Genomic DNA, 25314 nt, shown 5'->3' on the forward strand with positions numbered 1-25314 from the left:
AAAAAAATTTCTGGCATGTTTTTTCTTCACCTCCCCTCTCCCTATATTACAGTAGGAAGTAGGAGCCAACTGAAGAGCCACAAGAATAGAATTCAGGTTTTTTGAAGGCCATAAGGACTCTTGCATAAGATAGGTCAAAGCTGCCATAGAGGAGGCTGAGGCAGGAGGATCACAAGTTCAAGACAAGCCTCAGTAACTTAGTGAGACCCTGAGCAACTTGGTAAGACCCTGTCTCAGAATTTTAAAAAGGGATGGGAATATAGCTCAATGGTAAAGTGTCCCTGAGTTAAATCCACAGTACCTGCCCTCCCCCAAAAAAGGGCTGAAGGAGAAGAAGAGATGGCTGGTTGCATATTGGCCTCCTCTGCACTTCCTCACCATTCCCATTCCCATGGCATAGGCGTGCTTAGTAATCTAAAGCTGTGTTCTCTCCTAGAGTGACTGCACCAAGCTGTTCAGCCAGGGCATTGGAGGTGAGCAGGCCCAGGCCAAGTTTGACAGCTGCCTTTCTGACTTGGCTGCTGTGTCCAACAAATTCCGAGACCTTTTACAGGTAAGCCCCAGAATCTCCATGTGGTACCTCAGAAAGATACTCAAAGTAACCTGCTGGTTACTCTGACTTGCTGTTTGCCCTTAGTCACAGGTGCTGCTAAGAACTAGGCACTATAAAATCTTCTTTTGAGAGTTTACTAAAACAACCTCAGGACTTCATTCTGGACCTGAATCTGCACAGATCTGGAAAAGGACCTTTTGTTTCTGGATCCTTTTATGAGCATGATCTCCTTTCTGCTTTCCATAGGGTTTGTAGAGGGCCTCAGAGCTGCAAGAGTACCCTGCACTTGAGGGAGGGATAGAAAAAAACGGAAAGGGTGGGGATGTGTGACTGATGTGTCTCTGCCCTGTCATTGCATAGGAAGGGCTGACGGAGCTCAACAGCACTGCAGTCAAACCACAAGTGCAGCCTTGGATCAACACCTTTCTCTCTGTCTCCCACAACATCGAGGAGGTCAGCCTGACCACTGCAGTCCACAAGCCCAGGCTTACCCTTCCCCCACCCCAGCAAGAGGACTGTGGAGCCATCTGATCACACTAGACCTTAGCGTACTGCTCAGCCTCCTCCCTCTCAAAGACTAGGTTCCTTCCGAGAAACAGCTTGTTGCTACATCAGAGAAACATGTGAAGGGAATTTGCCTAGACCTGTTTCTTTTTACTGAGGCTTTTTTTGCCCCACATCTTGTAAACTCAGTTTTTTTCCCTTAGCCTAGTGATTTCGCTCCTATAAAACATGAGCTGCAGGAGAAACAGGCAGCCAGGTGCCTTGCCATAGTCTGTCATGGCTCCACAGCCCAGGGCTCTTCCCTGGCTAGAGGTGTGATGCAGCAGTTCTGCCTGCCTGGAAGACTAACTGGTTCTGAACTGAAGGAGTCAGAGGCTACAGAGAGGAAGGGCCTCTTACATTTTTTTTCATAGCGGGGTAAAGAAGGGGTGGGAGTAAGTGGTACTTCTTAGAGGCCCATGTTGACCCGCCCTTGCTTCATGACAATAGGAAGAATTCAATGACTATGAGGCCAATGACCCTTGGGTACAACAGTTCATCCTTAACCTGGAACAGCAAATGGCAGAGTTCAAGGTGAGTGGGGGCTTAGGGAACTACCCATCTCTGCCCACACCAGCAGCTTGTGTCTTATCACACCTGCTGCAAACTCTGAAAGCCCTTCTGAGCCCCAGCCTTGGAAATACTCCCCCGTGGTCTTATGTAATTGTCCCCTTCTCCTGAAGACTCCAGTGAGAGACAGAGGGGCTAGGCAGGACTCCACTGATACCACGCCTCTGTGCAGGCCAGCCTGTCCCCAGTCATCTATGACAGCCTGACCAGCCTCATGACCAGCCTTGTTGCCGTCGAGTTGGAGAAAGTGGTGCTGAAATCCACCTTTAACCGGGTAAGTCAAGGGAGCCCAGATTCACACCTCTTTCGTCTGAAGAAAACAAGTCATGCCTTCCCAAGACTTCAGTGCTCTGCCACCTGCAGACCCTGTGTTTGTAGGCCCAATCCTGCCCTGGCTTCTAATGCCCTAGAGCAAATAAGCCACTTGGCACTGCCTGAGGCCCAGCTGGCCTTGTCTCTCAGTTCTGAGGGCAGTTGGAGACTAGTGCTGCTTGTCCACCTTAAACAGAACGTTGGCTTGTGTTCTCTTCAGCTGGGTGGTCTCCAGTTTGACAAGGAGCTGAGGTCACTCATTGCCTACCTTACCACCGTGACAACCTGGACCATAAGAGACAAGTTTGCCCGGCTCTCCCAGATGGCCACAATCCTCAATCTGGAGCGGGTATGTGGAGCTTCCTCAGCCTAGCCAGGAAGAGACTGGAAAGAGGCAAAAACAAAATTTTGGATCCCTGTCACTTTCTCATGTCTATCAGCAGCCCAACCCTGTGGGATACCTTCCCCTTCCTAGGTACCCTGCTTTGCCCTTGGTGGAGCCCAGGGCTTTCCCTCAGGATAGCCCCCTACCTTGCTGAGTGGTTTCTCTTTTTACACACAGGTGACTGAGATCCTAGATTACTGGGGTGCCAACTCTGGCCCACTGACATGGCGCCTCACCCCTGCTGAAGTGCGTCAGGTGCTGGCTCTGCGCATAGACTTCCGCAGTGAAGACATCAAAAGGTTGCGCCTATAGCTGCCAGAGTGAGCCCAGCCAGACCATCACCCTTCAAGGACTGGTTCCTCAGTAGCCATAGCCAAGGAACGATGCGAGGCTGGCTGGCTTCAGGGAGCTCCTTCAGCTCAGGACTATTCAACTATGGACAGCAGGAAAACAAGGCCTGGACTTACTCCATCCTTGGCCCTCACTCCATCCTTGGCCCTCAGACCTAGCTGGGTGGTGCTTTGGGAACAACCTTTCCCCACCAAGAGAGATGGGAGGGCCAAGGCAGGAAGCATGTGGCCCAGGCTAGCCTTCTGCATGGGTGGTCATTCTCTTACCCACAAACACTGCAGCGAACATGCTGCCCCTGCCAGCACCTTAGAGGACTTGGGTGCATCTGGGGACTTGGGAATTAGGTTTGACTAGAGGCTGTGATGTTTACAAATAAACATCAGAATAAAGACACTACTAAGGGGCTGGGGATGTGGCTCAAGCTGTAGTGCGCTCGCCTGGCATGCGTGCGGCCTGGGTTAGATCCTCAGCACCACATACAAAGACGTTGTGTCCACCGAGAACTAAAAAACAAATATTAAAATTCTCTCTCTCTCTCTCTCTCTCTTTAAAAAAAAAAAAAAAAAAAAAGACACTACTAAGATGCCACAGTGTGCTGGTTCCAGGCAGGGCAGGTCTGCCAGTTGTACTGAAATGTGAAGTTAAATGCCTAAGACCTCAGCCTCCTCCCACACTTAAGGCAGTACCCAGCCACCTCCAGGACCCACATGTCCACAGGCGCCCTCATTCAATCCTGTATTCTCACCCCCATCTTGGACCCTCAGTTCCAGAAGCTGGATCACACCAGGGCCGTTTTCCTACAGTGCCAAGAGAAGTGGGAATTGCTCCCGGCAGGAACAAGAAAGCTTTCTGAGAACCATGAAGGGCAAAAGTGAATTTATTCCAAGATGTCCTTCTTGAGAAGCCATTGCCCACAGGCACTGGGTTCTTTAGCACTGTCTGTAGTGTTTCTGGTTAAGGCCTGGGTGGGTAGAAAATTGCTGCAGGACCCCATGGAGCCCCACCCTCAACCCACTCCCCCAGAAGAGCTGAGGAATGAGGATTACACATGTCTCCAACACTAAAACAGGCCACAGGAAATGACTCAAAGGGCCTCTCCAGGGTTGGCCTCACCAAAGGATTCCTTAGCCACCTGGTGTGGCTGGTTGTCATTCCCTTCCTCCAGGGTCCTAGTGGAGAAAAAGCCAAGGCCTACACTGGGATACAGAATTTGTAAAGGCCACATAGGACACAGCTTAGAACATTCCTGAGTTCAGAAGAAGCAGATGCCAAGCCTCAGCTATTGTCAGTCAGGATGTACAGTCTGTCCCTAAACATTGCCTCACTTGCCCAAGTCTTGCTTCCTTTGGAAACAGATTCAAAAAAATAAATGGGGCATAGCAGGCTGAGATTTCCCACAGGGGAAAGAGGAAAAGGAAAGACAGCTCCAGGTGTTGCCCAGCTTCATTGCAAAGCATCAGGAGGAGGCCTCATTCCTTAGAAGCTGCAGGCTCAAGCCCTGAGTATCCACTTCCACCAGGTGGACGCTGTAGTTGCCAAGGCCCTGGAAAGGAGAGAAGGTGCTTAGAGGCCTCTGAGCAACTCTCAGGCCTTCTAGAGGCTGGACTAAAGCAGCAGGACCAGGGGGACTTGTAGATGCAGTCCCTAGTGAGTTGGTAGGCTCCAGTGAGGTGTCTCACCCCCACCGGCTACCGACCCTGACACCTTGTTGTACCTCAGTCTTGGCCAGCACAGCTTCCAAAGCCTCCTTCTGCCGTGGCTCCTTGGTCAACAGATAGAGAAAGCCCCCACCACCTGCCCCTGCCAGGCTCTGGCCATGTACATGTGGAGCCAGGACATCCATCATTCGCCGCACAGCCAGGGGCTCACAGCCTGGAGCCATGAGCTTCTTCTGTTCCCAGTATGAGGTCAGGTACTGTCCCAGTAGAGGCAGGCTTCCTGGAGTTGGGGGAAAGAAGGGAGTGGCATGCCTGGGCCAAGACACCCACTGGTAGAGGAATGCAGTGCAAAGAGGCACTATACCGGTGTCCCGATTATCCCAGTGCTGCACTGGCAGGAAAGAGGAATAATAAAGCTCACTACACAGGGCTGAGGACTAATCCACACAAAGCAACTGACATGGTGCCCACCCAGCATAGTCAGTATTCAGAAAACACTGTAGCCACACACTTGGAGCCCTGCTTAGCTCTGACTTCCATGCAACAGGATGAGCCTCTTTCCTCATCTGCTTCCTGTTATGTGGGACTGAAGGGCCTTTCTCATGAGTCAAGTTTTGTCCACATGGTTCCTATCTTACGTGTGAGATCCTGGAGGGGACAGACAGAATGCTTCCATCCCTGGAGGCCTTCATACCTTGGGCCTATGCCAAACCTAGAAAGGCCCCTAGCCTCTAAGATCCATAGTGTCAAGGCTCCTGCTCTTCATGCCCCAACCTCCATTGGAAGGAACACCTCACCTTGGCGGAAGGCTTCTGCGCACTCCTTGGTCTGCTGCACCAGACTGTGGGCATTCTGTACCACAGCAGGCAGCCGGGCATACCAACTCCTCAGCACATCCTGCAGGTGGAGCAGAAGAGGTGTGATGAAGACCCAAGCCCCACTGTGCCACTGCCTCCCTCATCCTAGGCTTGGGCTCACCTGCAGTAGATTCCGTGCCAGGCGGGTTTTGCCAGTGTACACCAGGAGCAGGTGGTCATTGAGCTTCTGGACAAAGCCCTCGGGCACAGTGATCTCTTCAACCTCCACCTTCAGTGGCAGCTGGGCCTGGGAGTGCCCCATCTTGATGCCAGGCATTAGGCCACCCACCTGGTCCTGCCAGCCACCTCCTGCAATCCCGGGGCCCTATCATTGTTGGAGCCTAACTGGCCCAACTTCACTATTCCAGCACAAGCTCCTGACCCTGCATCCATGGCTGGGACCAATATGGGAAGACAGTTCCCCCAACTCCAGCTGGGACAGGTAAGCTATTCAGCTTCTGTCCCCAAACCTGGGAGCAGCCCAGTCCCAGCAAGGGAGAAGGCTGCAGTCCAGGGCCAAGTTTGGTATTCACAGGCCTCAGTTTGGAATTCGGGTAAACCATATCAAAGAACAACTGTAACTAACCCTCCCTTCCAGGGAAGTTACAGCCAGAAGAGACAGGATAATAATTCCCATAGCTAATGGTCCCCTCTCATCTTGTCTTCTCAGTTTATGTTGGAAATAAGCTTTTCAGCATCTCTCATTTTTTTAATTTAACTTCAAAGATGAATACATCTTGCTTTAGTAATAAAAGTTATGCATTTCTTCCCTTTGAAGCTATATAAGTGACAAAGTTGGGCAAAGTAGCACATGCCTATAGCCCCAACTACTTAGGCTAAGGCAGGAAGATCAACATCATTTATTTAAAAATAAATAAAAGTAACTAAGCACAGTGATGCACACCTGTAATCATAGCAGCTTGGGAAGCTAAAAGCAGGAGGATTACAAAATCAAGGCCAGCCTCACGAACTTAGAAAGACCCTGTGAGATTCTCAAAATAAAAAATAAAAAGGGCTGGGGATGAAGCTCAGTGATAAAGTGCCCCTGGGTGTAATTCCCAGGACCAAAAACAAACAAACAAAAGTGGCCACATGCCATGGCACGTACTTGTAATCCCAGCAACTCAGGAGGCTGAGGTGAAAGGATCACAAGTTCAAGGCCAGCTTCAGCAATTTAGTGAGGCCCAAATCAACCTAGCAAGACCCTGTCTCAAAGTAAAAAATTTAAAAAGGACTAGGGATATAGCTCAGTGGTAAAGTGCCCCTGAGTTCAATCCCTGGTACCAACAAAAAATTTTAAAATACTGAAAGAACTTGAGTTGCTTCTGAGATAGGCTTTTGATAATTGAGAAACGGCCTGAAAGGATTTAAAGTACAGAATGCAAATGGCAAGAGGCAACTGGAACTTTCTAACTAAAAGACAGTGATAGGATACAATTCAAAATGTTAAAAATCCCTTGAAATGTGCACCTCTCCTTCAGAGCACTTAGTGTGGTTTAACATGATACACTCACTAAAGTGGTTATTGATTAATGTCCATCTTCTTTATACACTATGACTTTTAAAAGCAAGAACCATGTTTTTCCTCATTTGATCCCCAGTAGATTCTCAATAAATAGCTGTCAGTTGACCAAATGAAGAACTTGAATAGCACACCCCAAAGGAAACTGAAAAGAACTCTCTAACCCTTTCACTAATGACTACCTGATATGGGCTATGAGTCATTTCAATGAAAGCAGAGGGCTGGCTGCAGAGGAAGAGGAGTATGGCTGCCATAATCCAGCATCTGTGGCAGTTTTATTCCAGAGCCATGCTGGAGACCAGGCCTGGGTGAACAGAACAGCCTAGGATCTGGAATCAGACAAGTCCCTGACTGCTCTATTGATGCATGATTCCAAGGCAACAACAACAGCCAGGAGGAGAGAAGCCTGGTGCCAGGAACATCCGATTAGATCATATCCTTGGTTGGCCCTTGCTGCTCCTCCATATGGCTGGAGAGCAGCAGGGGTACAGATGACCAAGAAAAAGGCACATTGCCAGAAGGGCAGGCTGAAGTCTCTCCTTCACTCCATACTGTTTTCCCCACTGACCCTGAAGGATAGTCTGGAAGCTGGAAGAGTAAGAGAAACTAGTGACTGGTGCCCACAGATACCCAACACACATGAAAAGCGCAACAGATTCTGGCACTCAGTAGGTGGTTATAAGACATCAGCTCCTTCAAGGTAGAACATTTCAAGTTGAAAACCACTAGAGAATATCAAAGTGATAAACTACAAGGAGCAGTACAATTATGTGGCTGCTGGAAAATTCCATGTAAACTCAGGGGATCTCCCCAAGGCCTTGGGAAAGATGGCCCCACTCTGGGCCATCTCATACCTGTGGTGAGCACCTGCTCCAGGTGTAGAACTGCATGTATCAGGGCTTCCATGCTTACCACCCGGCCTGCAGCCCGCTGCAAGGCAGCCAAGGCAGCACCTGCCAGGATGCTGCTGGTACCTGCAGGGCACAAAGGAAGGCACTAGGCATGAACCACCTCTGCCGGGCCAATCCTGCCCCACTCTTTGGCTGTGCAGAGGTTAGGGAGGGGAGTTTGCAAGCCAAGCTAGAGAGCTGTGATAGGGCAGGTGGGCAGCAGGGAGCCAGGGCCCACTCACCAAGGCCGGAACCATGGGGCAGCTCAGACCAGGTGTGCAGCTCAAAGCCACCCCCAAAGGTATGCAGCAGTTGTTCACGCAGTGGGCGCTCAGAGTGGACATGCACAATCCCCGCACAGATAAAGGCTGCCTTCAGGAGGGCCCCTTTAGAGGAATAGGCACAAAGTAAATAATTTGGTTTCTTGTGACACAAATCAGACATCCCACCAAACCTTGCAACTTCCCAGTCTGGGATAGGGTTCCTCTGGTGGAACAAAAGTCCAGCAGCAGCACAGGCCCCATCCTCAAGCCACAATAGGGCCTCTAACATGGGCAAAAGTGTCATCTCTATCTCTTTTTTTTTTTTCCCAGTTGCAAATGGACACAATACCTTTATTTATTTGTTTATTTTTATGTGGTGCTAAGGATGGAACCCAGAGCCTCACGCATGCTAGGCAAGTGCTCTACCGCTGAGCCACAACCACAGCTCCTCATTCTATTTCTTGTGCCTGTATGTGCCTAGGCAGGGTGACTTCCAGCCCTTTCCTTTCCTTTGGGGGCTCTTCAACCATACTGGCTAGGTCCCAGGAGCCTGCAGTCCTATCTGGAGAGAGCTCCAGGTTCTGCCCCGACCCTGGCTGGCTGCATATGCCATCCCCATCCACAGATGTCCTGACCTGGGGCATGGGGCTGGCAGTAATCCTGCAGGTCGTCCAGGCTCCGGCACACGATCTTCACAGCCATCTGATCCTGCCGAGGCCCCACGGCCAGCCACAACTCAGGTTCTAGGATGCGACGTGCCCTGGCCCCAATAGGCCGGCGGCCATCTACTCGCACAGCCAGGCCCAGCACTGCCCCACCATGCTCATAGGCAAGCGGTGGTGTGTCACTCCAGCCCCCTGTAGAAGTTTGACAAGCTGGTCATGGAGCCTGCCAGCCTGGCCCTGTGTGATGACTGTCACCCCTAACCCCAAAAGGAGCTCACCAGAGAAATCCACACGGGCTGGACACTCAGCTATCACCCACTGCCCAAGTGCTGGCAGCTCCACTGGCTCCATGGAGACAAAGTGCTGGGCTGTCATCACAGCCTGGCGGATCAGGATCTGCCCAGCCCCCTCATAGTGGCGGGCAGCTCGCACCAATAAGGCTGGCCTGCCCAGAGGGAAGGAAGATAGCAACGTGGCACCTCAAGCTGGGGGCAGTTACCTGGATGACCCACCTGTCTCTGGGCTTCCACCATCAAGGGCTATTTCCCTGGATGGCCAGGGGCTTCCCAAAGGGTTGTGACTTTCAATAGTACCCACCTGCTCAGCCATTTGTCCCTCTCCTGGGCAAGTGCCTCCACACCCGCTGCCAGGTCTCTGCACTCCAGGTATGAGAAGGGCCGCATCCATTCAGGATTCGCAGCTGGCCCACTCCGTAAGCCTCCCTGGCCCTCTGCCATGCAGCTCAGTACATCCGCCACACAGGCCAGAGCACGTGCTACCACACCAGGATCTCCTGCCCTCGCTGCAACTGGGGGTTAGAAGTTAGGGATGACAGGGAAGGAGCTTATCTCCAACACCCTTTGCTCCCAAAGACTACTCAACAGTCCCCAAACACTCTGGATCCCTCACCCCTGCCTGTGAATGTACCCTATTCTCTGCCCGGCAAGAAGTTCTCATCTTGACAGCTCCAGCCCAAATGTGCTTCTTCACTCTGACCCAGGACACCCACAGCAGTTAAGAGCTCAGGTTCAGCGGTCAAACCACCCAGGTTCAAGCTCAATCTCCCCAGCAACTAGCTGTGTGGGACAGTGACTTAAACAGGGACCATTAATGTTTCACAGTTCCAGTGCTTTGTGGGACTATGAATGAGGCACTACCTCCAAAGTAAAGGCTCTAAGCCCCCAGAAAATATGTCTGGGGCCTCAGACATACACCCTGGCACCCAGCATAGAACATGCAAGTTTGCTCATGTTTCTAGGACCCAGAGACTGAGCAACCAGGCCATAACCCTGACCAAACTCCCCACTGACAGAGATGAAGTTTCCCAAAAAGCTAAGTAAACTCCATTGGGTGTCTCCACTGCTGTGGAGTCACATGGCTCCTAGTCATGGCAATTGGCGCATAGGGCATGCAGGACCAGCGACCCTGGGCTGACTCACCCTGGTCCAGTGTGGCCAGCAGTAGCCCAGAACAGCCCTCGTGGACAGCAGCCCGGATTAGTGGGCACAGGCTGAGGTCCTGCCGGGTCTCCAGCACATGCTGTGCCTTATGCAGAGCCTGGCGGAAGAACAGGTCCCGGCGGGAGGCCAGTGTGGCTGCCCGGTCCACGTGCGGCTGCAACTGCTCCCAGGACAGGCGCCAAGAGGCTCGCCAGGCCCTCAGGGCTTCACCCCCATCCTCTGGGGGATCTAGCATCCATAGCATGTCCCGGGGCCCCAGAGCCCTCAAAGGATGGAGCACAGGAAAAAGGCGGGCACTGAGAAGACAACGCTCTGCAGGGGGTGTGTCTGGGTCCCACAGGTCCCAATCTCTGAGGTGGGGAGAATCACATTAGTAAGAGGGAAGCCAAGGGTACCTCCTCCCAAAACCCTGACCTGCCTGCCAATTCATGGGGACAGTATAAACTCCTCCAGGGGCAGCACAGAGGACAGTTCAGAAAGCAAGGCCATGCTCCACAGGTCACTGAACAAAAATCTAAAAGTCGGAGCACACCCAGGGGTTTGGAGTTGCCCAGAGGGAAAAGTACTGGCAAGGATCCAGCTGCCCCAAACTACCCGAAGCCTGGAGGGATGGTAAGGGGAATGGTAAGGGGGATGGTAAGGGGGATGGTAAGGGGGATGGTAAGGGGGATGGTAAGGGGGCTGGGGCTACTACTATAGGGCAAAGAAAGGAATAAGCCACCAAGAGGCCACCCTAGTTGCCTGGGCCCACAGAGCATGCCAAGGCATCAGCTTACCGAATGCCTGTCTTCTTGAAGAATTCATTCCAGGACATGTTGAGATATGTGCCTTCCCCCTGTCTCTGGGGAAGAGGAGGAAGCAGTCAGGGCTGTGGGGACCCCAGAAAAGGATTAGGGATTCTAAGCCAGAGGGCAGACAGCTGCTCCAGCAAGGACTAGAAGAGATGTGGGCACACAGCTAAGCAAATTCTGAAAAGACCTCGATACTCTGCTTGGGTGCCTAGAATTTGGAGCAAAATATGGAGTTCCACGTCTGATCTTTCACAGCTGACTCTGTCTCTCTGAATCTAAGTCTCCAGCCTGCAAAATGGGGGGAAAAAAATCACCCAACCCATTTACAAGGCAGACAAGCAAGAGGCAAAGGCCTATTGAGACCTCCTGGCCAAAAGCACCCACAGACTACTGCTAAGGCCAAGCCTCAGAGGGCCCAGGGTGGGGTAGGGCCCTCAAAGCCTGAAGATGGGGGTGAGGAGATATAAGGCAGATACCTACTTCCCAGCTGTCCAGGCGACCAATCAGGGTGAAGGCACAGCCTAGGGAGCCAGGGAGCCGCACATGGTGTCCCTGCAGGACAAGGTCACGCAGCTCCAGGCCATGTAGTGCCTTGGACTGTGCTACATCCAAGCCACTCACAAAGCAACCAGCACCAATGTGAATGGGTCCCTGGTGAGGAAAAGGAGAGGCATCTTGGGTAGATAAGCACACAGGCAAGCCCCCAACATATAGGACACTGGCCACTCTTGCCCCTACCCATGCTCGCAGGCCTCACCCGCAAATGGCAGTGCTGCAAGACACTTCCAGGCCCCAGGTGAATGGTACCCTCCAGCAGGCAGCTGACCACAGAGCTCCTGGCCCCCAGGAGCTGTGGTTCCTGTGAAGCCAAGGAGAGACGTCTTAAGGTTGAGGACCCAGGGCTGGCCTGACCCTCCCCAACAACAAAGCATCTGGGTATTGAACACAAGGCCCACTGTTCCCATGTCCTTTGGCCAGCCACACCCCTCTGTGGACCTGCCCTGGCCCCAGCTGAGGCCTTTCCGATCTCACCTACCCAACATCCTCCAACCCCAAGGCCACCTCTGAATTAGCCTGCCCCTTTCCTGAGCATCATGGCACTAACCTAGGTCCATATCTTCATATGTACCTCTCTCCCCAAGCAGACCCCACAGAAAGGTTGTCGTTAGTTTCTCAATCAGGCGAACCATAATGTAAAATCCTGACTTGGTCACTTAGCAGTTCTGTGGCCTTGGGTAAGTTACTCAGCCTCTCTGAGTCTCCCATGCCTCACGTATAATAGAGATGAAAACACCTACACTCCAAAGTAATTTGTTCAAGGTGTATTGGTCCCTCCCTGAAGCCCACATCCCACCCGACCCCAGGCACCCAGCAGGTACCTCTAAGGAGTAGGTAGGTCTCACCTCCACCTGGGAGTGAATGATCTGGGGCCCAGAGACCCCAGGCAGTGTGAATATGTGCAGGAATTCACTGGCTGAGGTGGTCATGTAGCTATAACTGCCGTCAGGGATATACACTGTAAAGACAAAAGTATGACCCCAACCCCATGCCTGCTGCAGGTCAGGAGCCAGACTGGGTCTCCTGCCAGCAGAGACACCTTCATCAGACACCTCCCCCACCTCCCTTTGGACACGCTGCAGCTCTGGCAGGGCAGCTGTGGTGATGAGCCTATTGGGCTAAGGGGAACCTGAAGTCCAGAGGTTCCACAACCTGCCCAAAGCCCCACAGCTAACAAGTGGACACAGCAGGATTGCAGTCCAAAAAAAAAAGAAAAGCAAATTTGGGAGAAGAGGTATCTCAGTGGAAGGGCTCTGGATGGGGAGGGTGTGATTGTCTAGTCTATGAGACAGGCTGCCTGGTCCAGAATGCAGGGGACAGCCTCATTCTGGGGGTCCTCCCTCCCAGGATCTCTCCAACTCAGAGCCAATGGACAGTACCCACCCATGGTGAGAGGCTGGTCACGCAGCTCCCTCCACAGCTGAGCCCGGGCACCCTGCAGGTAACCTGCTATCTCCATGTCACCCTGCCCCATTTCTGGGGGCCTCCCAGACAAGAAGTCCTCCCTCTTCACGTTTCGAGCCATGCAAAACAGGATGTCGAAAAACAGGGACAGCTAGAGCAAAGGTAAGAAGCATAGCTATTGGTGGGGCAGGGGTTGGGACCCACAAGCCCAAGGTTGAGCTAGGATGGTCCCATCAGCAGAGATGCTGATCCAGAGAGGGGAAGGGGCTGAGCTCATGCACCACCTTATCCCCATCCAGGGACCCCTAGCTGCCCTCCCCCAGTTACCTGAACAGGCCGGGCTCCAGAGTCCAAGCCCATATAGGTGCAGGCATCTAGAGGTGGGCTCACATGGGTGGCCAAGAGGTGTTCAGCAGTCTCCACAGAGAAGAAGACAACCCCAGAGACCTAGAAAGGCCCCCAAAAGGGTCAGGTAGCACAGGTGCTGAGACCAGGCTCAGGGATGAGAGGCTAGGCTCAGGGATGAGAGGCTGGGCCCAGGGAGGACAGATGCCACACCAGTCCCAGTCTTCTGAGCCGCCCCAGCACCCAGACTCCAGGCATACTTGGGGCAGCTCCCACCAAGGCACCTTTCAGTACTCCTCCCAAGCCTAGTTCTCCACCTTCCCCATGGTCCAGTCCCCGACACTTCGCCACTACTCCCACCCTGTCCTTCATTCTAGAAAAATTCTAAGTTTGCTTCTCTACATCCTGCCAACTGCATTCCCTGACTTCCTCACATTCTGGTTCTAGGCTTTCTGGTTCAGGACAAACCCCAAATTCCAAGGCTACCCCTTCCTCAGATTCTGGCTATAGCTGCTCCCCTAAAAGCCAGTTCTAGACCATCCTCAGATTCTGGTTCTAGCCTGCTCTGGAAGCTTCCAGAATGAGTGTGGCTTTTCCCCAGAGAGGAAAGCAAATTCTCCCTCCCATCCCAAAATGTCCTCAAAGACCCCCATCCGGAGCCCAGCAGCCATACCAGTGGCACATGCCCATCAGGCTGGATACACCGCCGTATCTCTGCATCAGTGCCCTGGTAGTAAATGTCCAAAACGAAGCCCTATGTGGGGGGGATGTTCAGAGTTGGAAAAGGGAGCAAGAGAGGACACAGAAGGCAATATTGCCATAGGTGTCAACAAGTGTTCTCCAAGTGAAAACTTATCATGCAAGTCTGGCAGGCAGCAGCACACTCAGGGGACACAAGCACCTAAGAGTTCTACCCACAGAGGGTGAGAACTAGCTTTAATCATGGGCACTGCCTGGGAGCCCTACCTGAGCCTGGCAAGCAGTCAGACTGAAATGCATTTGTGGCAAAAGGTAAGTGAGCCCAGAGTTGTGGCCATGGAAAAGCACGCAGGCTCAAGACCATGCTGGGACCAAGGACCAGATCAAGACCAGGACAAGGGGTTTCCTAATGCATGGGACTCGAAGGCCATCCCAGCCAGCTCAGCTGTCCCCAGAGGCAGTACCTGGGAGTCAGTGAAGTAGACACCATGATTCAGAGCATAAGTTGGGCTCCCAGGAAGGGCGATCACTCTGGCTCCCCGAAATCCATCCCAGCTGATCCCTGTGGAGTAGCACATACAGGAGGCTCCCAGGGGCCCCAACCCAAGGCAAGGAACCCCCAGTTACAGAGAAGCAAGAGCCCAGGGCTGGGTTTCTGGGCACCTCTAAAGGGAATATGGATATAAATAAAAGGGAACATGGTTTCCAAAACCAAACGGACACTCCTTTAGAGAATAACAACCCTTGTCTCCCAAAGTACTTCCACAAAGCCCTGTGGGGTGGAAGGGGCAGCACTGCTCTGTCCATTCTATAGACAGGCATACTGAGTCGTAGCAAGGGAAAGCCTGCCTCCCAGGCTTCATCTCTATATCCTAAGCCTCCCTTCTGAAGGCCCAGAAACAGAATGGGCTAGAAAGGTAAAGCCTGCCCTAGCTGTGGCAAGGGAAGGTGATCCCAGGCCCTTTCAGACTTACCAGGGTTTGAAGGAACAGACAGCAACATGTCAGTGCTGCAGACCCACACACCTGGAGGACAGCCTGGGCCCAGCTTCAGGGGACAGGAAAAAAAGAAAAAGAGAGAAAGCAGCTGGATGGCCTGGCCCAGCCCTTTCTCTACTCCCTCACAGGCATGTTGGCCTGTTTCACATGCCCCAGCAACAACCTCATCCCAGGGGAGTCTACTCCTTAAATAATAGGGGCCTCTCAAGACCTATGATACCAATGATCACCACCCTCTGTCCCACCTAGAGCACATCTTCCCCCAAGGTGGCCAAGACCAAATTGAGACAATAACAAATTAAGTACCTGAACTTTCTGGGGTCTCCTATCTGAACTGGCACAGACCTTATCTGGTGGCACAGTATGGGAGAGGTGGCTCTAGTCGGGAAAAGGCCCCTGGGCCACCATGTGGCTTACCCGGTGGGTCATGATATCCAGCAAGCAGTCCAGGTTGCAGACCAAGGCCTCCACAGGGGCCTGGGGGTTCTCCACAGGGAGGCAGGTAAAGGCCCGGCCACAGTCATCAAAGGGAAAGTCTCGACCCTGGGTGGGAGCAGGGATTGGTGAAGGAGCTCTGGGGGCAGAAAAACTGGGACACCTCATCAGCTGTGCAAGGGTGGCAGGCATAGAGTATAAGATGTATAAAAAATGTTATCTTAGCAATTTCCCTTACAATTTTTTTTAATGAACATGATTACTGTAAAAAAAATTAGAAAATTCAAATATGCAAAAAGGAAAACTATCCCTCAGATACTAACTACTGCCCTAATTTGAGGTACATTCTATCAGACTTTAATTTATACTTTAAATGATTTTTTTTTTACAAGAATGAGATGATTCTCTGGGTTGGGGTTGTGGCTCAGCGGCAGAGCGCTCACCTAGTACATGTGAGGCATAGGTTCAATCTTTAGCACCACATAAAAAATAATAAATAAAAGTATTGTGACCAACTACAACTAAAAAAAAAACATTAAAAAAAAAAAAGAAGAAGAATGAGATGATTCTGATAAGGCTGAGGCAGGAAGATAACAAAGTTCAAGGCTGATCTCCGCAACTTTTGAGACCCTGTCTCAAAATAAAATAAGGGCTGGGGACATAGCTCAGTGTAAGAAGACCTGGGTTTAGCCCAGTATCACCGAAAGAAAAAAAAAAATTAAAACTGAGATCATTCCACACAAACTTCTGTCACAGGCCTTTTTCACTGAGCACTTGGAGTAAGCCAGACCCTGTTTTAAGCATTCATGTGGGTCATCTCAGCACGTCCATAACCACGTTCACATCTACATCAAGGAGGAGCTGTTGCTGTTCTTGCTTTATATATGAAGACACCAGGATGTAGCTTAGTACTACAATACCTGCCTAGCATGCACAAAGCCCTGCGTTCAACCCCAGCACCACACACACATACAACAGATGAAACCAAGACCTATAGTCTAGTGACTTGCCAAGATTACAGAGTTGGTAGGTCTCATTCTAGCTGAGCATGGTGGTGCACACCTGTAATCCCAGTAGCTCAGAATGCTGAGACAGGAGGACAGCAAGTTCAGCCTCATCAATTTAGTGAGGCCCTAAGTCACTTAGCAATACCTTATCTCAAAATTAAAAAAATAAAAAGGGCTGAGAATGTAGCTCAGTGGTTAAGTGACCCTGAGTTCAATTACTGGCACAAAAAAAAAAAAAAAAGTTTCATTCTAGGTCAATGCATAAAGATAGACCTTTTAATCTGTCTGAAGGACATACTGTATATATTTAGCCAGTTTCCGATTTTGGGACATTTTGATTGATTCTGATTCTTTGGGATTTGCAAAATGAACACCTTGCACATGCACAATGATAGACAGTTCCTCAAGTTCCACCCAACCCTGAGAATCAGGGTTCTGATCCTTTACATTGCCCATGTCCATAATTCCACTTACCATGTGCAGGATGAGGATCCAGGATGAATGCAGGACATCAGATGTGACCACCTGTCAAGAGAGAGAGAGCCCGTGGACAGAGGCCTTGAGCAAATGGCACCTGAAGGAAGACCTAAGGAGGGACTCTGACACAAGTCCACTCAGGTACCAAAAGGACAAAGACCAGGTCAAGACCAATGGCTCCAAACAGGGGAGAGGCAGCCCTGGCCTGGGTAAGGGAGCCAGCAGCTCTCTACCTAGGCCACCTCCCTGCCCTTGGTTTGGATAGGCAGCTGTAAGCAATGACTTGAGGCCATACAGCTAGGTGACTCAAGGAATGTCAGCTACTCAGCAACCAGTGTCCCCATCCCCTACCCATGCCATCTCTGTGACCACCCTCACTCTCCATGCTATGCATACAAGGTGACCAAAAGTGGCTGGGTGTGTGTGAGGACACTGACTCACATGTCCCAAAGGAAGGCCACATCTCAGTTCCAAACAAGTATGACTGACAACCCAGGATAGCAAGATCTTCGAACACTGCTTCTTGTTTGTTGAGTTTTTTTGTTGTTGTTCTTTGTTTTCCATTACTAGGGACTGAACCCAGGGATATTCTTCCACTAAGCTATATGCCCAGCCCTTTTTATTTTGAGACACAGTCTTGCTAAGTAGCCAGGGTTGGCTTCAAACTGGCAATTCTTTGCCTCAGCCTCCCAAGTAGCTGGGAATCTTCAAACTTTTAAAAAGCCAGAAAACGGGGCTGGGAATGTGGCTCAGGCAGTAGCGCGCTCGTCCGGCATGCGTGCGGCCCGGGTTCGATCCTCAGCACCACATACCAACAAAGATGTTGTGTCCGCCGAGAATTAAGAAATAAATATTAAAAAATTCTCTCTCTCTCTCTCTCTCCTCTCTCACTCTCTCTTTTAAAAAAAATAAATAAATAAAAAGCCAGAAAACCTCCCATTGAGATATTGGTTCCAACTTTCTAAAAACACTACAAAGGCAGACCCTGCCTTCTGCTCTCACCTGGACGGCATGGCAGGGATGAGTCTAGCCAAAGTACAGATTCTAAAACACAAGCCAAATGCTGACCTGGCCAGGGCAACGGAGCCAGAGAGGTGGAAATCTTGGAAATTATCTGATTCCAACAAGAACAGGGCCAGAGGGGCAGCAGCTGGGAATCACTCACAGTAAAGCCTGCACGGGCACTCAGGTGCTCAGCAGCCACCAGCAGCGCATTGAGGGTAGCTCCTCCACTGCCCACGCGTGTCTCAGGGTCCTCCACAGCCAGTAACAGTGTCCCAGTGGGGATCTGCTCCCTCTTCTGCCTCACTTCGAGCTCTGTGGTCAAAAAGTATGCTGAGACTTGTCCCCCAACCTCCCGGTCCAGGTCCAAAGCACCTGAGCAAGCCTAGAAATAGTCATTGATTTCTTTGACTTAGCTTTTCATATGGTTGCTTATCAGATAAGTAAGAGTAACCTCTTACTCCTATTTTACAAGTGAGAAAACAAGTACAATGAAGGGCCAGGTCAGATATGAGATCAATTCCTGGGGCTGTAGGGATCTGGCAAGGGAGAGGATAGGGAAAGTTCACCTTGAGGGCAAGGTGGGGAGGGGGAGTCACCTACCTCTCTGGAAGACCTGCACACTGTCCTTGTACTGGCATGTCAGGATGATGACTGTCCAATCAACCCTCTTTGGCTGCTCCATTCTGGCCAAAGTGGAAGAACTTCCTGAAGCAGCAATAAATTGTGGTGTATAATTTTAATTGTTATACACTAAAATTCTTTCTGATATATAGTCCTATGAATTTTAATACAAGTATAGATTATTGTGCTCATCATCACAAAAACTCCTTCACCCTATTACTTTTTGGTCATACCCTCCTCCCTCCCTAACCCCTGATAACTATTCATCTGTTCTCCATAGCTATAGTTTTGTCTTTTCAAAAATGCCAGATAAACAGAATATGAACTTTTGACATTAGCTTCTTTCCTTCAACATAATGCGTATGAGACACAGATTGATAGCTGATCCTTATCTTTTTTTCTGCCAAGTAGCATCCCCTGGAGTGCAGGTACCACAGTCTATTCATTTGTTCACTCACTGAAAGATAGTTCAACTGTCTCCAGCTTTTGGCAATCATGAATAAAGTTCTTTCTTTCTTTCTTTCTTTCTTTTTTTTTTTTTGGTACTGGGGATTGAACCCAGGGGTGTTTAACCACCGAGCCACATCCCTCCCTAACCTCCCTCCTTGCCTTTTTAATTTGGAGACAGGGTCTCACTAAATTGCTTAGGGCCTTGCTAAGTTGCTGAGGCTGGCCTCAAACTTGCAATCCTCCTGCTTCATCCTCCCAAGTCACTAGGATTATAGGTATGTACCACCATGACTGGCTAAAATGAAGTTCTTATTTAACCTTCAGGTACAGATTTGTGTGAGTACCATACTTCATTTCTCTAGGGGGGACATGGGAAGTGGAATTGCCAAATCATGTGACAAGCATGTTTTTTTGACTTTCTAAAATGTGAGTGAGTCAGGCATGGTGGAACCTGTAATCCCAGCAACTGGGGGGACTGCAGAAGGAGGACTGCAAGTTCAAGGTCAGCCCTGGCAACTTAGTGAGACCCTGTCTCAAAATAAAAAATAAAAAGGGCTGGGATATAACTCAGTGGGTTCAATCCCCTAATACAATAATATAAAAATGCAGGTATGTAGCATTTCCTGTGAGAGCACACTTAGGAGATAGGAAGTGAGGCAAGTGGGACAGGGTTGATCTCTGGTCCCATCTTAAGCAAGGGGATGCCTTTTCTGTAACAGGAGCCCCTCATCACTCAGTCACCAGCTTCGAGCTGGGGAAGGGATGGAGAGGAGCACCTAACCTCCCAGGTTCCCTAGGCTGGGGAGATTGCCTGGAAAGGGGGCAGCCAACACAAACACTGACTTGTGGGAGGTGTGCAAAACCTGTTGGAGGGGGCTGGGGATGTGGTTCAAGCAGTAGCACGCTCGCCTGGCATGCATGCGGCCCAGGTTCGATCCTCAGCACCACATACAAACAAAGATGTTGTGTCCGCCGAAAAAAACTAAAAAACAAATATATAAATATTAAAAAATTCTCTCTCTCTCTCTCTTAAGAAAAAAAAAAAAAAACCTGTTGGAGGAAATCCAGACACTCAGGGACCTCCTCTCCCAGAGGCTCTGAGGCAAAAGGGGTTGCACCCTACCCCTCAGTCATCTTCCTCCAAGGTACTGATAAGTGGTGGGAAAGTCCAGCCAAAGCTATGGCCTCACCCGTACCCCCAGGCCAGCCAACACTCTAACCCATGGGAAACCAAACTGACTCCAGAGCCTCTGCACTCCCACAACCATCTGTAGCTGGATCCTGAGATGTGCCCTAGTATTTGACTCTGGCAGGGATCTGCTACTATCCTACAAAGCAGCACACCTGTCACCTCTTCCCTCCAGCTCCTAAAGCTCAGTGTGAGAAAGGTCAAAGCAAGCCACATGCCACTGTCCAAGATGTGCCCTACGTATGCATCCAGTGGTTAGCCCACACCCCAGCCAAAAGCCAACTTGACACCTGAATCTCAGCAACCAGTCTCTTCTTATACCCGACTCAGCTGCCACCAAGCTCATAGTTATGGCTGATTTAGCAACTCCCACGCTTCTCCCGACTTTCAGGAAAAGCCTCTGTCTACTGAAAGAAATTGCTCTGCTCCCTGCTCAGCCCAGGGGGGTAATCCAAAGAAATCTGACCTAGAAAATTTAGCCAGGCACCTGAGGGCAAACACATTCCCTAGGATGCCCACGTGGCTCTCCCTGTGAAGGGAACAGCAAGGAACTCCACTGTGGCCACAGTTCACTGTGTGGCCTAAGGCATCTTGAACCCTCTAGGTCTCCGGAGGCAGAGAGTATAACTGACAGACACACTCCCACCCCCCACACCCCCTGCAGTCTGAATCTACCTTCCTGTCTACACGGAGGCTACTCTCCACAAACTGCTCCCCACAAATTCCTCAGGGCAGACCCAGACTCCTCTGACAGCCTGACACAATGGCACATGCCTAGAATCCCAGCAACTCAGGAGGCTGAGGCAGAAGCAGCACAAGTTCAAAGACAACCTTGGTAACTTAGTGAGACCCTGTCTCTAAACAAAAAATAAAAAGGGCTGGAGATTTAAAAGAGCCCCTGGACTTAATCCCCAGTACTATAAAAATAAAATGTAAAGGGCTGGGGATATAGCTCAGTTGGTAGAGTACTTGCCTAGCATGCACAAGGCCCTGGGTTCAATCCTCTGCACCATAAATAAATAAATAACTATTTAAATATTAAATATATATAATCAAGACTCCAGTGACAGGCAATTGTGGCTCCAGGACTCCCCAACTGAAACTGCTTTCCAACTGCATTGTAGTCTGAGCCTTCCTACCCATCCCTCCCTCCTTCCAGGACTCTATCACAAGGGCCAGACCTAGATCTCACATTGGCAGCTCTACCACCTCCCCAGCTCGCTCCCCTTTTTCTTCCCCCAATAAAAGCTCATAAATCTAACCCCAACTTACTCTGTTTTTCCAAGGATCCAAACTAACATGAAGAAGATAATGTCATCTCCTCTTAGAAACCTAAGGGAAAAATCAATGTAAGAACCTCTAATTTGGGTCTGGGTGCAGTAGCACAAGCCTGTAATCCCAGACAGTTGGGAGGCTGAGGCAAGAGGATCACAAGTTCAAGGCTATCCTTAACAGCTTAACAAGGCCCTGTCTCAAAATAAAAAAGTAGGGCTGGGGTTGTGACTCAGTGGTAGAACACTTGCCTAGTATGTGTGAGGCACTGGGTTTGATTCTCAGCACCACATACAAATAAATAAAATAAAGGTCCATCAACAACTACAAAGTATGTTTAATAAAAATTAAAAAAATAATAATAATAATAAAATTAAAAAGGGCTGGGGATGCAGCTCAGTAGTTAAGCACCACTGGGTTCAATCCCCTGTACCAAAAAGAAAAAGGAAAGTTATCTCTTGTACCAAAAAAAAAAAAAAAAAAAGTGTGGCTTAACAATGAAAACACTTGCCTGGCAATGTGATGCAGGCCTGTAATCCCAGCAACTAGGGAGGCTGAGACAGGAGGATCTCAAGTTCAAAGTCAGCCTCAGCAAAACGGAGGTGCTACGCAACTCAGTGAGACCCTGTCTCTAAATAAAATACAAAATAGGGCCAGGGACATGGCTCAGTGGTCAAGTGCCTCTGAGTTCAATCCCAGTAAGGGATTAAAAAAAAAAAAAAAAAACAAACAGGTGAAAACACCCTGCCCAACCTAAGGTCATACAGAGCTAGTAGAGGCAGGCAGGAGTTTCAAACTCCAATATTTGTGCTCAGAAATACAGAAATCTTAGAACACACATCATAATTATTCCAATACTCCGCCCACTTTCTTTTTTTTTCATATTTTTAAGTTGTCAGTGGACCTTTATTTATATATATGTGATGCTGAGAATAGAACCCATTGTCTCACACCTGCTAGGCAAGCGCTCTACCACTGAGCCACAACCCCAGCCCCTCCCTCTGCCCACTTTAAATAAAACTTTATCTGCTGAAGCTAAATTTTTTTTTTTTTTTTTTTTTTTTTTTTTTGGTGCTGGGGATTGAACCCAGGGCCTTGGGCTTGAGAGACAAGCACTCTTCCAACTGAGCTATACCCCCAGCACCAAAGATAAAACATTTTTTAATGTCCTTGGCAACACACTGATAGAGTGGGGGAGCCAGGGAGAGACTAAAATAGTAAGGCCTTCTCATATATAGTGAGATGGGCCAGGCAAGGACTTTGCACATTTTAGCACCACGAAGGGGGAAAAAAAAAACAGGCTGAGAGAGGGCTCTAATTTGTTGCCTTCTGGAAAACAGGTAGAAAAGAAGCAATAATGTAAATTACACAAACGGCATGCCTTGGAGATTTGTGCATAATGATGAGACCTGATGGGGTAAACCGAGGCAGGAAGTGGCCTCAAAGTAAAATCAGAGTGGCGTCTGCATTCAGCGCCCCACCTGCCTCAGGGGTCGGGGGCGTGTCCCTCCGTGTCCCAGGCGTCCACAGTCCCCTAAACTTCCGCTGAAAGACCCAGGCCATAGGGAAGTAGGACAGCGGAAGTCCCCTGGTGTAGGGGAGCGCCCGAGGGTGCCGGCAAAGCTCTCGAGACTCTTCCCTGTGGGGACCTGGGCGTGCGGCGGGTCGCAGAGGGCGGTGGGAGCCCGCGGGAGGAATGCGGAGCCGCGAGGAGTCGCGCGCACCACGTACCTGCGGCCGCCGGGTGCTCGCGGAGCCAGCTCTTTAACGCGGGGCTGGCGTCGTCTCGCGGAGCACCCTGGGAAATGTAGTTCCGCCCTGCGCCACTAGGATAGGTTCCCGCCGCCTGAGACGCGGCCCTGAGCCTGGGCTTCGGCCAGCGTACAACTCCACGCCGCTCTTTGCTAAAGGCGGCGTCTTGAGATCCCCGGGGAGCTGGCGTTCTCAGCTCCTCCCCAAGAAGCCTGTGCTTCTGAAACACGCAGGCCCGTTTTCTATGACTCGAGGTTGCACGCTTGGGTGTATTGGGCTTTTTTTTTTTTTTTTTTTTCAACTCCCCTGGCCGAATCCTTAGACTGCGGTTCGAGCGGAGGTGGTGGGTGGGAATCACAGTTCTTGTGGGAGCTTAAGCAGCTACAGTAAGATTGATTAGCAGTTAGCAATGCTGCTCCTGATTCCATCACTTGGATTCTTTCGGAAAAAACTTTCCAAATCTACAGTGGGAAGAGAAACCTCCGGAGCTTTTGCAAAAGTTGTGAATGGAAACATCCCAGAGTGTCAATTTCTAGGGTCCTGGAAACTAAATTAGGCGCATCCATGTAATGAAATACAATGCAGCAGTTAGCTAGAAAGGCAGGGAACGATGTTCAAGACATCTTGTTAAGGAAAAAAGAAGCAAGTTGTAGAACAGACAGTATGTACAGGAAGCCACTTGCGTAGAAAGTAATGCGTGTGGACACAGCATACGTATGTACAAGAGCAGGACTGAGGGGGCTGGGGGTGTAGCTCAGCGGCAGAGCGCTGGCCTCGGACTGGGTTTGATCCTCGGCACCACATAAAAATAAATAAATAAAATAAAGTAATGGGTCCATCCACAACCTAATTAAAAAGCAGAACAGGACTGAGAGGAAAGCATCAAGACAGAGGCTGCTAAGTTGGGGATGGGCAAGGAGAACTTGAGCTTTATCTGTATTATTTTGCTTTCCAAATCTGGTGCCCTTAATAAATAGCCTGTGGGCTAGGGTTGTAGTTTCAGTAGTAGAGCACTGCCTAGCATGCCTGTGTCCCTGAATTCCAGCCGCCGCACCCCGGAATTAAAAAAAAAAAAAAAAGTAGCCCAAGAGGCTCCCGAGGTCGATATTTTTTGTACTAGGGATTGAGTTTAGGGCACTCCCACTGAGCCACATTCCCAGTCCTATTTTGAATTTTATTTAGAGACAGACAGGGTCTCAATGAGTTGCTTAGCGCCTCAATTTTGCTGAGGCTGGCTTTGAACTCCTCCTATCTCAGCCCCCCCCCCCCAATCCGCTGGGATTACAGGACGAGGTCAGTTTTGTTTTTTTGTTTTGTTTTGTTTTTTGTATCAGGGATTGAATTCAGGGGGACTGGACCACTGAGCCATATTCCCAGATCCTTTTTTAATTTTATTTAGAGTCAGGATCTCACTGAGTTGCTAAGCGCCTTTCTGTTGCTGAGGCTGGCTTTGAATTTAAGGATCCTCTTGTCCCAGCCTCTCAGTCGCTGGGATTATAGGCAATGGGCCGCCATGCCGGGCTGGGCCTGAGGTCAGTCTTAATGGAAGTAGAGAACCCTGCTGTCACTCAATGTAACTTTGGCCAGTCACTTAGCTACTGTATCTCCCTGTCTCCATTTGTAAAATGAGTTAAACAGTATCAAATGACCACAATTCTTGTGTTTGCTTTACTCCATACTAAATACTACCAAATTTTTTTTTTATTATTTCTGCCATCATTATACCCATCCTGCTCCATTAACACAGAATTTTTGGTTTGTTCATTATTGTATCCTCAAGCCCTAAGACAGTGCCTAGGATGTTATAGTTAGAAACAATTTGTTTACTGAAGAGCAGACTTGAGTTTGGTTCCACCCTGAGTCATGTCCCCTTTTTTCTTGGCCCAGGCCTCATATCATTCCCTGACTTCAGTGCCTGCTCACTCTTCTGTGAATCCAAGAGGCCTCCAGGAAGCAAAGTGCTACCTCCCTAGTTACTGTTCTCAGCAATGCAGATCCCCAGCTCTGCAGCAGAGCGACAGGCAGAGATGCCTGCTGCTGCAGCTTTGGCAGCACCTCAAGAACACAGATTGTGTCCCCAAGGAGCTCAGAAGCAAAGGGCTTCACTTCCTCTCAAAGGGCAGACCTAGGTGTGGGGGAGGGACTGCTCCAGGGCTGTTCTAGCACTTCCTCACCTGAGAAACAAAGATATAAGGAAGGTTTATTTAAATGAAGTCCCCTACTCTGGGTCTGGGTGGGTAGCTCAGTAGATTTATCCCCAAACACTGCAAAAACAAAAAAAG

The 25314-nt window shown here is 50.0% G+C and overlaps 2 protein-coding genes across 7 annotated transcripts in view; one reads left to right on the forward strand and one right to left on the reverse strand.

Moving 5' to 3' along the window:
- Cog4 (component of oligomeric golgi complex 4) overlaps window positions 1-3241 on the forward strand; it is a 30549-nt gene extending 27308 nt beyond the window's left edge. For both annotated transcript variants that reach the window (XM_026399218.2, XM_026399219.2), the window contains exons 14-19: window positions 437-553; window positions 914-1006; window positions 1547-1630; window positions 1839-1940; window positions 2199-2327; window positions 2541-3241. In XM_026399218.2, the coding sequence (XP_026255003.1) occupies window positions 437-553; window positions 914-1006; window positions 1547-1630; window positions 1839-1940; window positions 2199-2327; window positions 2541-2675 (660 nt within the window). In that variant the 3' untranslated portion in view covers window positions 2676-3241. The remainder of the gene's footprint in view (window positions 1-436; window positions 554-913; window positions 1007-1546; window positions 1631-1838; window positions 1941-2198; window positions 2328-2540) is intronic.
- Window positions 3242-3573: 332 nt separating this feature from the next.
- Fcsk (fucose kinase) lies at window positions 3574-23053 on the reverse strand. 5 transcript variants are annotated; one of them, XM_077793158.1, is made up of 26 exons: window positions 23012-23053; window positions 21281-21340; window positions 19663-19801; window positions 18349-18453; window positions 17909-18060; window positions 16741-16791; window positions 15242-15367; window positions 14801-14873; window positions 14291-14388; window positions 13801-13881; window positions 13110-13229; window positions 12762-12933; window positions 12224-12336; window positions 11578-11679; window positions 11301-11471; window positions 10806-10870; window positions 10009-10379; window positions 9167-9377; window positions 8848-9014; window positions 8540-8761; window positions 7884-8027; window positions 7606-7725; window positions 5351-5538; window positions 5170-5269; window positions 4429-4652; window positions 3574-4257 (listed from the first exon to the last, which is right to left on the reverse strand). In XM_077793158.1, exons 4-26 carry the CDS (start codon window positions 18428-18430, stop codon window positions 4171-4173), a joined length of 3240 nt encoding a protein of 1079 aa, XP_077649284.1. In that variant the 5' UTR covers window positions 18431-18453; window positions 19663-19801; window positions 21281-21340; window positions 23012-23053; the 3' UTR covers window positions 3574-4170. The 5 variants fall into 5 exon arrangements, with proteins under 5 accessions (XP_077649284.1, XP_077649285.1, XP_077649282.1 ...); XM_077793159.1 differs by lacking the exon at window positions 19663-19801 and having other exon boundaries at window positions 11301-11372; XM_077793156.1 differs by lacking the exon at window positions 19663-19801.
- Window positions 23054-25314: the final 2261 nt, after the last annotated feature.

The sequence above is a fragment of the Urocitellus parryii genome, chromosome 15 (genome assembly GCF_045843805.1).
Source record: "Urocitellus parryii isolate mUroPar1 chromosome 15, mUroPar1.hap1, whole genome shotgun sequence".
NCBI lineage: Eukaryota > Metazoa > Chordata > Mammalia > Rodentia > Sciuridae > Urocitellus > Urocitellus parryii.